This window comes from Drosophila innubila (genome assembly GCF_004354385.1).
Source record: "Drosophila innubila isolate TH190305 chromosome 2R unlocalized genomic scaffold, UK_Dinn_1.0 1_C_2R, whole genome shotgun sequence".
NCBI lineage: Eukaryota > Metazoa > Arthropoda > Insecta > Diptera > Drosophilidae > Drosophila > Drosophila innubila.
The window spans coordinates 3,528,332-3,543,687 of NW_022995374.1; the positions used below are offsets into that span (position 1 = coordinate 3,528,332).

The 15,356-nt window shown below is 32.3% G+C and overlaps 1 protein-coding gene across 1 annotated transcript; it reads right to left on the reverse strand.

Moving 5' to 3' along the window:
* Window positions 1-448: 448 nt before the first annotated feature.
* LOC117785944 (diuretic hormone receptor) lies at window positions 449-15,014 on the reverse strand. Its single transcript, XM_034624226.1, has 12 exons — window positions 14,774-15,014; window positions 6,354-7,059; window positions 3,827-3,944; window positions 3,561-3,762; window positions 3,398-3,494; window positions 3,240-3,333; window positions 2,508-2,518; window positions 2,257-2,367; window positions 2,004-2,189; window positions 1,818-1,942; window positions 1,583-1,633; window positions 449-1,394 (listed from the first exon to the last, which is right to left on the reverse strand). The coding sequence occupies exons 2-12, from the start codon at window positions 6,615-6,617 to the stop codon at window positions 1,352-1,354; spliced, it is 1,302 nt and encodes a 433-aa protein (XP_034480117.1). The 5' UTR covers window positions 6,618-7,059; window positions 14,774-15,014; the 3' UTR covers window positions 449-1,351.
* Window positions 15,015-15,356: the final 342 nt, after the last annotated feature.

Here is a 15,356-nt window from a genome sequence, read left to right on the forward strand (position 1 = left end):
GTGAACTTGAATTTCAATTTCATTTTTACAATACTTAGTTATAGTATAATTCTCTCAGTAACACATACAAACACACACACACACACGCACGCACACTCATACACACTCCGATATATAAATACATAAATGCCGAAAACATTAATTAACATTTAGGGAGAATTCAGTGACAGTGACAATGCCAATGTCAATGATATTGGCATTGACAGTGATAGCTTTAGTTAATAGATTAATAATAATTAATATATTTGCAGATTTTTCATACTCATGCACATAACAGGAATATTATTTTTAAGTCATAATAATGATAATTCAATTGACAATTTTAATATTTTAAAAGCTTTAATCGTAAAGTATGATATTGTTTAATAAATACACATATTTGCATATTTGTGTGAGACTAAATTGTTTCCTTTTTTCGTTTGTCCTTTTTTTTTTTTATTTATTTGCATTTCATAGTATTTTGTTTAGTTTATTTTTTAATTGAATTAAATTTATCAGTGATACAAACAATGTGACCTTATGAGAAAATAAATTAATAGCAAGAACAAAAAATTATAAATGACAAATGGTAATTGATAAAAAAAAAAAAAATACCTAGGGTTAATAATATACATAAATATGTAATTGTAACATTTTTGCACGCATTGGCACATAATCGACAAACAAATTGAAAACATAGCAAATCTATAGCTAATTTTTAATAATATTTATAGTCATAGTGTGCACAGTGCAACTGAATGAATGAATTTTTAATTCGACCCCTTGATCTTTTCAGTTTAGTTGCGCTCTGCACAATCCTAATGTTAATTTATCCAAATAAATTATGAATTATGTTACATTTTCGTTGTGTACTTAACTTAAGTGAGAGATTTTATAATTAAACATACGAGTATAATACAAATACGTTTGTTTTAAACATTTTTCCTGTAACTTCAAGTCACTTTCAAACAAGAATAAACTTAAAGTCGAGTCTATACAGTAAAATGATTTTACTTTGGCCTTTCATTTGACTATACAAATGTAATGAATTGATTAAATACTTGTGTAAATGCAATAATTAGTCGCTTATTTAAACAAAGTCGGTTAAATCAATGCTGTGATAACGTTTCAATGAGCCCAAACGAGTATGCGGTGATGGACGCAAGCAGATGACACACTCCTCGGTACTGCAAAAGATTGAGATGAAATTCAAATAGTTTACAGCACAGAGAAAATACACAAGTGCGAGTACATTGCCATTAATTGTAAGAAAATAATACTTTAATAATGTATGCAATACGTATGTATATACAAAACGGTATGTTTGACATATATAAAAAGCAAATCTCGGTGGTTTTTAAATCTATAATAATCATTCATAGTGTCCAGCAGGCACGGGACTTGTCAAAGTCAGGCTATAATTGGGATAAAAAAATATAAATAAAATCATAAGTAAATAAATTAAATCAAGTTATAAGATATTAAATAAGTAACCAGATCATGCAGTGGTATGTCATTAGGTTAGTTGTGACGAGAGGGGAGAGGTTGTGTTAAAGGGGCGAGAAACTGCAACTACATGAAGAGTAGCATTGCGTATACGCACCGTAGACTTTCAGTACGCGAGCGCTGCGAGTAGTCTTTGGATGCGCGATGTCTGAAATGGAAATTAATTTGGTTAAATGACAACAGCGAGTCGCAGCAGCAGCAACAACAACAACAACAAAAACAACAGCACTAAATAATGATGCAATGTGACAACAACAACAACAAGCCCCGTTTATGTATGTATGTAGTAGAAGTAAACCCATTTAATATGATATTTCGAGTCATAGACGCACCTGCGATTCTTCAGTGAGCTGCTGCGATTTATACTACGACTCTCCTGCCATCTGATGAAGCGATGTCGCAAAGTCTGTCGCACTTCCGAGTTCAAAAAGCAGTAGAAAAATGCTACAAAGAAGCCCTAAGGAATGACATATATTTTTAAGTTGTATCAAGATTATTAACTGATTAAATTAACTAACCTGTGTGCTGAGCAGAAAGGCGCGCACGGCTTCAAAGAGATTCCGACTGATGCCCTGCTCGGGTCCGGTTAAAACCAGCAGATACGTAATGCCAAAGAGTGGAATTAGCACGAGTAGAGCCTTGGATGCCTTATAATACTGCCGTGTCTCCAGTGTATGCACAGAACGCAACTTTGTAATGAGCACCTGCCAGAGCAGATATATTTATTATTTTAATAAATATATTCAATTGAAATTCCGCCTTTTGACTTACCCACATGATGCGTATCAAGAAAACTAAATTAATTAGAATCGCAAATGAGGCCGGTCCCTTAAATATCCAATCAATATGAGATTCCGACATCCAGCTGCATTCAATGTCCAGCTACAATCATATTAAAGGCATCAACAATTGAAAGAAAGCAAACTATTGACGCACTTACACCATTTATTTTGTCATGTTAAACGACGCAACAATTTGATTTACAAATAAAAATTGATTTAAAATAAAAAAATCAAATTAACAATACTTCTTTCTAATTGTTCAGAAAATTAGAAAATTGTTCAGAAAATAAATAAAATTTAATTCAAATACGTCACTTAATAATAATATAAAAATCAAATTAACAATACTTGTTTCTAATTGTTCAGAAAATTAGAAAATTGTTTAGAAAACAAATAAAATTTATTTCACATATTAATAATAATAGAAAAATCAAATTAACAATTTTTCTTTCCAATTGTTCAGAAAATTAGAAGAAGAAGTATTGTTTGTAATCTGAAGTAGTTCTTTTATTAATATATGTAATATATATTTTTAATAACCAAACATCTACTGTACAGAAAGATAGATGGGAATGTGAATAAATAAAATTTATTTCATGTACGCCAATTCATTATAATATAAGAAACAAAGTAACAATTTTTCTTTCCAAAAAAAAATTAGAAGAAAAAGTATTGTTTGTAATCTGAAGTAGCTCTTTTTATTAATAAATGTAATATATATTTTTAATAACCAAACATCTACTATACAGAAAGATAGATGGGAATATTGTTTGTTATCTTAAGTGGCTCATTTAAAGTTTAATTATAATATAAAAATCAAATTAAAAATTTTTTTACTTATTGCTTAGAAAATTAGAAGAAGAGTATTGTTTGTAATCTGAAGTAGTTCTTTTATTAATATATGTAATATATTTTTTTAATAATTTCATATATTTTTCTCATTTTTAGGAAGCTTTCCATATATTTGCTTACCCTCAACGAACATCCAAAAGAAGTTGGTCAGGTAAAAGTATTGAAACATAATGACCAGCGTTATGCAGCCAGCCTGACTAGATTCGGTGGTTATCTAAGCAAATAAATGAATTAAATCAATGTGATGCTGTTAAATATATATTAGCGTAAATAGCTACCACTTGCAGAAAGAGTGTTAAGATCCACAGCAGTGCAGAGGTGATGTAGGTTAGGAACAGATTCGCATGTATTGTGTTTCGCAAACAGCGCAAATCTCTGCAAAATGTGTGCAAATAAAGTTAACCAAATTGTTTACCACGAGTATTACCAAATCACACTCACTTGAAGCTTAAGAATATAATGAGAGCCACCACCAAAGTGGCAAAACTTATGAAATAACCGCAAGCATAGATAATGGCCGGCAATTCGACGCTGGCTGAGAAGTCGGGCACAACTGGCAGAGATCCCGTTTGCTGATGGCATCTGGTATAGTTGGAGTAGTGATTCCAAGTGCCATTCGCATGACAGAAACGCGTTGCATTCTCTGTTAACAATTTAGAGTTAAAGTCTTCTAAATTCACAGCTTTATTCTTCAACTTCATACGCACCTGTTGTGTCATAGTGCACACCCTTAAACTCCTCAAAACAGGACAGAATCGCCCAGCTGCCAGCGTTGGTACGAGGCCAACAGAGCACCGAATCGAAGGAGGTGGGACAGTGTAAGCTCTGCAAATAAATCAAGTTACATTTATAAACACAAAAAAAATATATATAAATTTGTGTATACAGAAAAAAATGTATTAATATAGAAATAAAATTTAAATAACAGAACTTAAACTGTATGCATTAAAAATATATATATAAATATCGAAAGAATGTTTACAATACAAGTTATAATAATAAATAAAGAAATAAATACTTATGTATACCAAAAAAATATTTATAAAAAAATGTATAAATATAGAAATAAAATATATAAATATTTATCGGCAAAATGAAAATAATAGGGGTAAAATTGTATGCATTCATAACATATATAGTGATGTAAAAATATATCGATATATCGACAACTCGACTTTCGCGGAAACGGTTATCGAGAACTTTAACTCGATGATTTTTTTTTTGAAAACTCGATATTTGCAACTCGATCTAGTATTTTTCTATATATCGAAAACTCGATACTTATTGTTGGCGATTTTCTATTTCGATATAAAGCTCAATCCAGAGTTTGGATTAACATCGAATAAATGCTTACAATTGATAAATATAAAAATAAATATTTTTGTATACAGAAAAAATTTATAAATATAGAAATAAATAAATAATAAATATTTATGTATTTAAAAAAAAATATTTATAAATAAAGAAAATTAAATATTTATGACTGAGTATAATTACATTTATTTGCTGACTAACAAGCCAATCATTTGAAGATCTGTTTATTTATAGTATAATGTTACATATAAATTGCTGCAATTAACGCCAAATTATTGCCAATGTGCATTTATTGCATATTATTAAATAGAATTTCTTTAAATGAACGCTCATCTTTGAGCAAATATGTATTAATTAAGTATTGCTGCCAATTGAGCCAATTATAATGTACTTAGAAAAATGTACTGTATTTCATATACTCGAATTATATTTACATACTTGAAAATATCCAAAAATTGTATTCAAGTGAAGTTGACATTCTCATTTATTTCAATCCAATTATATGATCTCTTTTAAATTATTTAATACTGCGAAAATTTGATCAGTCATAGCGCAATGTAAGTGTGAAATATATTTATGAGTATTATCAATTTAATTTATATTTTTCATATCTTTATAGTTGCACATACATTGATTTGTGCAAAAGCAAATAAATACGCGATGACGGGGATTTTCCCCATGTCTACTTTCATTCATTTGACATTGATAACCATAAATAATTGGACATTGTTAGTAACCATTGTTTGTTCAATTATTAAATGCAACTTGTGCAGTAGAATGACTTAAATTTCTGGAGAATTTGACTATCAGTAAAATTGGTTGGTTTAAAGACAAGTTTTGTTAGTTAGGAAACCATAACTTGGCTCAAAGACAGTTAACCTGCTAAGACTAACTTTGAAAATAATAAGTAGAAACAAGTCAAATTATTTTTTCTGAATTTAAAAACTATTTTAGAAACTGTGGAGAAGATTTTGTTTACCAGTAGGTTGACAAATATAAAAAAAATTTTTTAAGGCTTTTCAGTGATAAAATGCTTAATTTTAATAAATATGTTCTCACATATTTCACTTAATTCAATTAGTAATTAAACTTATCTTTCAGAAAAAAAAATAATAAACAAAATTGATGGGCTTATTTTTAATTTTTATTTATGCCAAAAAAAATCACATTTTAAAAGATGAAATTTAAATAAAAATATGGAGTATGGCAAGTCAAAAAAAGACCTTTGAAAGCATATGAAAACTTTATAGCATTTTTATATGATTAGCTGTTGTTATTAGCAACAGACAAAAAATAATTTAATATTAAAAAGCGCATTACTTTTTAAGTTGTTGTAATTTAAAGTACAGTGGTCGGCATATTTATTTTGACAAAATGTAAAGTTAAATCTACTCATAATTTGAAATAACCTTATGACGATTTTAGCATCATGAAAATGTCATTTAAATCCTGCAAAAAGAATTTTTTCGAAAATCTCTTTGCTTATATTTTTTATGATTATTGAAAATTGCTAAGAATTACTATTTTAGCCACTTTTTCCTCCTTTTCATACAAAATTTTTCTGAGATCATCCCATTCAAAAAATCATAAAAAATAAATGCAAAGAGATTTTTGAAAAATTGATTTTGCAGTCACTATTAGAATTGTTTGAAGAAATTTTTGGCATCAAAACATTTTTTGTTTTGTTTAGGAAAAATGTCAAAAAAGTAGATTTTTACATAAATTCAAAATATTCAATGGGTACTTAATGGGTTAAGGAAAATTTCGTATCATCCAAACAGGATTTAAATGATTTTTCATTGATTTACGTTTGTCAAAATAAATATGCCGAACACTGTATAAGTGTCTTGAGACAACCTTAAGTGTTACTGGGTTAATTCATGACTAAATTGGCGTATAACTAGCAGCTTAAGGACTCACCACCTTGTCTGCTGTTGATGTGGATGCTGTGTGGATGCTGCTGCTGTGCGTGTCGGAGACTGTGTGGGTTGGATAGAGGATCTCGTCCAGGTCGGCCTGCTGCTTGCATTGCTCCTCCAGGGTGCGATTGAGTTGAGTACCGCTGTGCGCCGGTTGGGAGCCAATTAGTTCGCTGGCCCGTTGCAGCATTTCCATTGAGAAGTTACTAATGGCATTGCCATCACCCAGACTCTCCACCAATGCCTGCCATTCAGCGTCGGCCATTGCAGCCAAGTCAAGGGAAGGATGTGTTTATAGTAACTTGGTTGGTAATTAGATTCTTGTCACTGTTTTCCTTGTTGTTGCTTATTCTTCAGTCTTTGAACATGAAATGTTGTTTGCCACACTGTTGCAGTGTTGCTATGTTGCACATTTGTTGTTGTTGTTGTTGTTGCTGTTGTTGTTGTTGTCGGCTAATTGCCAGTTGATAGTTCCAAGTATACGACGCACTTTTTATGACAAGCTTCCTGTCACTGTGTCTCCCTGTATCTCCAACGGGGCACATGTCAACGGGACGTCATGTATGAGTGTGTCTGTGTGTGTGTGTGTCTGTGTGTGTGTTTCTTGAGTGTGGACAGGCTATGGCTGTCGGTTGAACCCGAAACTCACTGTGATGCGCAATTAAACGGATCTCTTCAGATACAAATTGCGCAAATATGTTGACGAGCTGAAAATGTGAAAGAAACACTTTGTTGATAACTCTGCTCGTCTGCTCTTTGAAAACTGATAAAAAACAAAACGAGCTCTGAACTTTTTCACGCACTGTCCAAGTTCCAAAAAAAAAAAAAATGAAATAAGGCCAGAAAACTCACAAAATCTAGCAAGGTCGCTAATCGCCCCAGGCAGATATATATATACATATAAATAAATATGCTAGACATGCCGCTGAGTTGTGCCAGATACTCGTATATAGAACATATATAATAAAAAATCTGTACAAATAATACATGCTTAAATCACGTGGCTCTGCCTCTCACTCTTCCGCACTTTCTTTCCATCTCTGTTTATATATGTAGATAATATGCAGATAAATAATAAACAACAATCTTTATGGCCTCTACACTTTGGGGGCGGGGTTACTGTGTTACCTGCTAGCCAAGAATCTGGCAAGAAACCTAAATACACCCCAATAGAATAACTATTTGAACCGTATTACGAATGATTGTCGATTCTCTCTATCATTGAACTAAGTAGTTATTAGTAAAAACTGCTTGGTCATACATCTAATCTAACAATAAATTACATGTTTTACATTAAATCCAACCATGCCATTTACATAGGAATTGATTGAGTAACTGACAGTTATAGAATGAAATAGGAAAAATGTGCAATAGTTGCTTAATTCAGCCATTAATTCACTTTGAATAAATTGAAATAAATTCAAAGCGACTGTTTTTCCACGAGTCAATAAGATAAATATTTGCGTATATTTATATGTTATCATTTCTGCATTTTGTTTATTTTTAATCATTTTTTTTTTAATATGCGAGCTCTAAGAAAATTTATGTACCATTTTTATTATTAACAGCTGACTTTTGATTTGGCAAATATTTAATATTAATACATTGATTGCTTAATTAGAATAAAAATACGCATACGCACTGTGTACACACATTAAGTATCAAATATTTAAGCAAATCATATTTTTGGCTTCAATTTAAACTTTGCATAGGTTAATAAATGCTTATATCATTCCATTTGTATTTTTACATTACGCATACGCACTGTATGACTTCAGTTACATTAATAAATGCAGCTTATTGCTAAAAATTGATCAAAGTTATACTTTTCTACAGACTTTAACATTACAAAAAACGCTGAGGGCTCGTCATTAATATTACGCATACGCACTGTGTATTTTTAAATATGTGCATATATTTATTGTTGTTATTTTTCACATTACCTTGCTAAAAACTGCTTAGCAATTTAAGTTTCAGTTTGCAGATAACTGTTTAGATAAATCTATAGATATGTTACTTTCAATTACAACAAAATTACTGTTAGTTAATAAGTTTCTCAACACGGCTCATCACTTTCAGTTTTAATTGCTTAACATAACGTATACGCAGTGTTAGTGCTCGTTTATTTCTAGTGTGCAACTTTCTGATATAACTATCAAGTTATAGCTGGGAATGATTCGTCATTGTCCACATTTTCAGTTTTATAATTTGATTCGGCCAATCTTTATCATTACATTTATATCTATATCCAGGTGACTTGACGAACACGAGAACGAATGACCGAAACTATTGCCAACATTTTGTAGATTGCGATAAAAAAAAGAAGGTAATTTTATATGCGTGTGTGTGTGTGTGTGTGAGTGCTTGTAGTTAATTATATTTATGTTTGGATGTGTGTACTTAACTTATTCTTATTTATACTTGGCAACGACATTGACTCAAACGTGAGGACAAAAGCAACTGAAGCTGACTGAAGCAGTTGCCAAAACAACAATAGCAACAACAATAATAAAAATAACAACAACAACAACGAGGGTAAAACAAATACGAGATTCGCTTTTGTACGAGAGTACGCTGTGTACGGTGATTAAAACAAAGAGTGTCAAGTTATTTATTAATGAATAAATACCAGCGAAATACACACACACACACATACCACACCCACACACACACACTGTTTGTCATTGTCAAAGTGAAGGTACATATAGAAGTATGTGTATATGTAATGTTTATGCTGATGTCCTGGGCGGAGCTCATGTCAAAGGGCGCATGTCGAATATCAAAGCTGTTGTTTTCGCTTGTTAAACTTGTTTAACAAGCTAATGATGCCACAAAAAGAACAACCCACAAACTTTTAATGAATATGTTGGCATTAAAGATGTTACTCTCAATGAAATGATTGATAATCTATAGATTTATCTCAAAGAAATCACATAAATGCATTTAAATATTTATATTGAAATAAAAATAAACCTCAAATCATTAAAGAATCAACTGCAAATAAAATGTGCAACCCACAAAATCACAAAAGCAAATGGCCAGCATACTCGTAATGCTTAGATTTGATGGCTTAACGTGGCCAGAAGGGAAAGGAGGCAGGCAGTTGCCAATTTACTTTGATCTTGGCCAACTTATAAGGCATAGTCCAAAAATAGACATAAATTATTCAAGTTGATAGCTTAGGGGTCTTGCATTTCCGGCCAGCCAATAGTCCAGCCAAAGAGAGAACCCCAGGGAAAGACTACAGTCGAGTTATCACGACTGTGAGAGGCCCAGTATGATGATAAATGATGATTATATGTGATTTTGTTGTTGTTTTCACTTATATTTAATGATTGTAGTCAGATTTTTTTAAAATTACTCAAAAACAATCATCATCGTTAAGGAAAATTTTTAAAAATCATCAAATACTCGTTATCATTATTGTTATTTTGGTACCCGTTATTTAAAAAATATGTTAAAGGGTATAATGTGTTCGTTGGAGTGTATGTAACAGGTAGAAGTATATATATTATTAACCAGCATCAACAGCCAAGTCGATATAGCCATGTCCGTCTGTCCGTATGTCTGTCTGTCCGTCCGTCTGTCCCTGTGAGCGCCTAGATCTCAGAGACTACAAGAGAAAGAGTAACGAGCACACAGATTTCTGTACACCCCACGCAGGTCAAGTTTGTTTTAAAATTTTCACACGCAAAAATCCACCACACGCACAGTTTTCAAGATAATACATATTTTATAGTAATAAACGTTATCTATTAATATTATCTATTATCCCACTCAATCGCAGCCAGATCGGACAATTAGAACGGCAGTTATAGCTAACCAAAGTTATTAATAAATATTTCAATACAAGCACCAAAAAGTATGCAGCAGTTTTTATTAGATTGTAGTTTCTATAAAGTACTTATATATATATTGAAATAAGTAAGGGGTATTTTGTGGTCGGGATCTGGGCAATAGCCTTTCCGACTAGTTATAAAATAGCTCTTAGTAGTTAAGTTCCCTTAAAAAAACAGTTAGTATTTAGTTAATGAGCTCGGTTGTTAACATTTCTATTGTATAAGTGAATTAGTATACATTTTAAGGTACAGGGTCTAAAGAAAAGAGACTCATTTAGCAGGCAACGGAGGCAACAAGTCCAAGTTCCAGTCCGATTCCAAGTCCAGTCGTTCAAGTGCCACCAAGTGTCGCATGCCTTGCTTAAATATTTGTCTAGCTGCGATTTATTTATGATGATGCTCACTGTGGTGGCAAACAAACGCAATATTTGCACCGGGTGCGTTAGATTATGACTTTTGTACACGTACTCTGGCTGGGTTGGTTAGCCCTCTTTGTGTATGCTTCCAATTTCATTAAAGAAGCGTCTAATTTGCCTGCTAATGCGCACAATTAGCAGCTAAAGCAAAAGAAAAATAAACAGACGGACAGACAGACAGACAGACGGACGGACAGACGGACAGACAGACTCAGCTGCTGGTTTTCAATGTAAATACTGCAAATATATATATGTATGCTGGCTGCAACGCTGCGTATGCGTTATATTTATATTTACCAGACCGCCAAACTATAAATGATTTATATTTTTAAGTATCAAAACAAATGGGAAATCAAAAGAATATCTATATACATATAAATATATGTGTTAAGCTATACTGAAATTGTATAATAGCTGTAAATTTTATTGGGACAGCTGTATAATGCAGTCAGATTACGATAAAGAAAGAGTCGCCAACAAAAGTCGCTATCATTTGAGACCCTATCAATTATATGTCTTTTTGTGGCCATTAGCGACCAATGAGCTGCCATATGTGCGAATCCAATAACGAGTTTTGTCAACTGCAGGCGTGATAAAAGCCACGTTAAAAACTCACACAATTTTATGAATGAATGCGATGCGATGCGATGCGAAAGCAATTGTTGGCTTATGGTTTCTAAACTGGAAAGTGGCTGGGGAGGGGGGGGGCAAATTAAAAGTCAGATGCAGTCAGGCGCCATGATGATCGATATTTATGGACGCCACAGCGCAAATAAATAGATTGTTTGCACGCTGGACAGGCGACTGTCCAACTGTCCAGCTGTCCAGCTGTCCAACTGTCGAACTGTCGGTTGTCGTTCTGTCTGTCTTCCTGCCTCAATGCTTTGTCCATTGCCAATTGGCAATTGCCAATTGGCTCGCTGGGGTCGAAACAGGCAATCAAGAATGCAAAGTCAAACAAAACAAGCACACACACATATGCTTCGTGTGTGTGTGTGTGTGTGTTGTGCTTTTCCATTCTCTCTCTCTCTGTCTCTCTCTCTCTCTCTCTCTCTCTCTGTCTCTCTCTCTCTCTCTCTCTCTCTCTGTCTCTCTCTCTCTCTCTTTCTTTATGTGCACTGAAAAAAGGACAAACTTCTAAAATCAAGAACATTCATCTTAAATATTTTGTTCCTCAAATAAGATTATCTTAAGACCAAAAACCTTAAACTAAGGTTATTAATCCTTATATAAGAACAAAAATTTTCAATTGCTAGGAAAGTATAAATATGTACTATTTTATTTGAAATAAATTGTGAAATAAATTGCGAAATAATTTGAAATAAATTGTAGCGCTCTGGTTAGAGAAACCGCTCCAAACGTAAAGCAGTAGGCGCCGGTTCAAACCCCACTCTTAACAAATCAATTTAACATTTTTAAAATTACGTACTAGTAACAATTTAATTTAACAGTTTTAAAATGACTTAGACATAATAAAATGTAATTATTCAAAATTTAAAAAAAAATATTATTATTATTATTTATTTTTTAATTTTAATTTTAAGAACATTTAAGAACTTGGTCTTATTTAAAATGCTCTTAAAAACAAGTTGTGCTCTCTTAATTTAAGAATTTTATGTTCTCAAATCTTTTTTAGACCAAAAATCGTAGTTCTGAGACGAAAGTCTTGATTGTAGAACATTTTTTTTTTATCAGTGTGTGGCCCACGCGGCGTATGTGCAATATCATCAACGTAGCTGTTGTAAGTTTGCGAAACGAATTAATTTCATATACGACAGCCTAACAAATCTTGAAAACCTGCTTTGAACTTCCAGGACCTGTCAACCTGTAAGTACTTCGCTGGCAGCATCTCTCCTCAGTCTAAAGTTGTTTTAAGTGAAACAAAAAGATAAAAAAAAAATATATATGTATGTGCGGGTGAAGATAAAATTTCATTTGCAATTATTATACGAATTTCAGAGGAATAAATTTAAGAAGAAGCTGCAGACATTTCTTTTGCCTGCTGGCTGCACACACACACACACACACACACACACACACGCACACGCTTTTCAATACCAAAGCCCAAATCAAATCGCAAAGAAAAAAGCAAGAAATACATAAACAAGCTGAAATTTCTAAAACAAAGTTTGTTTTATTTTAAGTCGCAATACTTGTTGTAACTTTTTCCTGTTCGTGTTCGTGTTCGTTTTCGTGTGGGTTGCCTGTAACCTTTCGTTACCAAAGCAACGGCTTCAATTCGAGCTATTAACAGTGACGCAGCTAATGGAGTGTCAATTAGCTAACTAAGGGGCGTGGCAGGAACAAAACAACTGCACTTCAATTGCAACTTTGCTACCTGCAAAGTATTTGCACTGATTGCACTTGAAAGCAAAGTGCAGTCAACTAGTTAACGTTGTTGTTCTACAGTGAAAGCTGACTAAGACGAAAGCTGAAAGCATGGATTAAGAAAGCAACTAAGCAGTAGAAATAAGAAACTTTGAGAAAAAAAAAAAAACTGATAAATAAATCTGTTTCATCTTTAATTTACTTCCATCTCAATTTGAATAAATCATGATCAACTTTTAGAATTAAAGATAATATTGTAAGGAGATAAAGAGCTTTCTTTTTAATATTTTTTAATTTGAATAAATCCTGATCGACTTATAGGATTTAAGTTAGTACAGTATAGAGATAGAGAGCTCTTTTTTTAATATATGTTTTATTTAATTTTTTTGAAACATTATTAAATATTGAAGAATTGCTTTCCCTTTTATGTGATAATTTTTAATAGCTTAGTAAAATAAATTTATTAGCACATTAAAGTTAAAACAATTCTTCAATATTTTATAATGCCTAAAAAAAATTTTTTTTAAATTGCAGTTAGAAATAATTTTTAATAATTTAGTAAAATAAAATTATTACTAAATTTAGTTTACTTTATTATTAAAAATTAGAATTACTAAAAAATTAGAAATCATTTTTAATAATTTAGTAAAATAAAAATTAATTACTAAATTTAGTTAACTAAATTATTAAAAATGATTTCTAACTGCAATTAAAAATTAATACATTACACACTTTAACCTAGAATTATAAATATGAGGTTAAAGCCCTCGAAAGCGTATTAAAACAATTTAATGTTTATTTAAATAATTTGCATGACAACTTTACGAGTATATCCACTATATAGGATAACCCACAGTCGAGTTGAACTGGCCTCACCCTTTTCACATATTTTAAGGTTGTTTTTACTTTTACTTGATTATTGTTATTGTGTTGTTGTCTTGGTTGTGTTGTTATGGTCTTGTTTGTTTTTTTCTATTTTTTATTTAATGCTTATTTTCAACTCTGGAGGCGAACGAACGCAATGCATAATATAACAATGTTTATCTTTGGTCAACAAACAAGTAAACTGCAGCCAAACGATCGAATGGATAGATAATTCTATAAACATACGATATGTATGCATATAATTTAATTAGATGAGTAAGCCTTGCATTAAGATGCGGAATTTTCTCAAGTGCAAAAGGATTGAACAATGGAGAAAAAAGGAGAATGAAAATGAGGAGAAGAATAACACGATCAGTGTGCCAAAGTAAATATCATGAATTTATTTGTGCCTTTTGTGTGTGTGTGTGTGTGTGTGCATTCAATTTGCTAAATCGCAGAGCACACCTATTTAGACTCAATCAAATGCTTATTCTTCAATTTAAAAAGTCTCATTGTGCGAGCTGTTAAGTGATCAGCCCCCTGCCTCGGATCTCCCATGGATTCGGTTAAGAAAATATCTTTTTTTTTTTTTTTTGGTTTTGTTCGGTCTGCTTATTTGCGCAATGTGTTATGCAGACTTTATATCCAATTTAAATCTATTTTTCGCGCGCAATTTTTTACTTTTATAATTTAAGTGTGAAACCAGTCACATACTCGCACATAGTTCCAGTTGAACAGTCAGAAGTCAGATGTCAGATGCGTGTCGTGGTTGAGGTGCAACAAATGTTGAAATTATTGTACACATGGCTTTTGAATGTTTATCGCCTTTATCATTTTTATTACTTAACTAACACACACACAACTGAACATATTTAATTTTGATCAAACACACGCTAAGTATATTTAATACTTCATTATACATAGATATCGTAGTAAAAGTAGAATTTAAAAATATATTTCGAATATATATGTACCTAAATTAATTTGTAATGTTGTCAAGGTTTCTATTAGTTTGTTTTTTTGTTTTTGTTATTGCAGTTATTGTGATTATGTTTTTAAATTTCTAACTTTATAAAGATTGCGGAGGCTGCGACAACAACGACGAATCTCAACTATAGAGATAATAAAGCAAAAACCCGACGACAACTGACGCTAAATTCACGTCTAATAACGCCAAATGACAGCGTTCAACTACGAACGGGAGGAGAGCTTTTCCATAGCGTTGACTTGCTTACGCTGTGTAAAAGGCAGAGAGAGAGAGACAGAGAGCAAAGTCCCACACACAGACGACGCCCACCAACGAGACAGGATACGTTGAATGATGACTCGCGGCAACTTGTAGCTGTTCACTGCATCTGTATGCGTGCATGTGAGTGCGTGCGTGAGAGCGTAAATGGTGAAGAGAGCGGAGAGAGAGAGAGCGACATGAAAAGCTTTCGCTTAACTGAGACCGGCATTCTTGTTGGTGTTGGTGTTGGTATTTGCATTTGCATTCAATTGACACTCGGGCAGACGATGTCGTTGAGTGCGCCTTTACCTGTCAACTGCAATTGACAA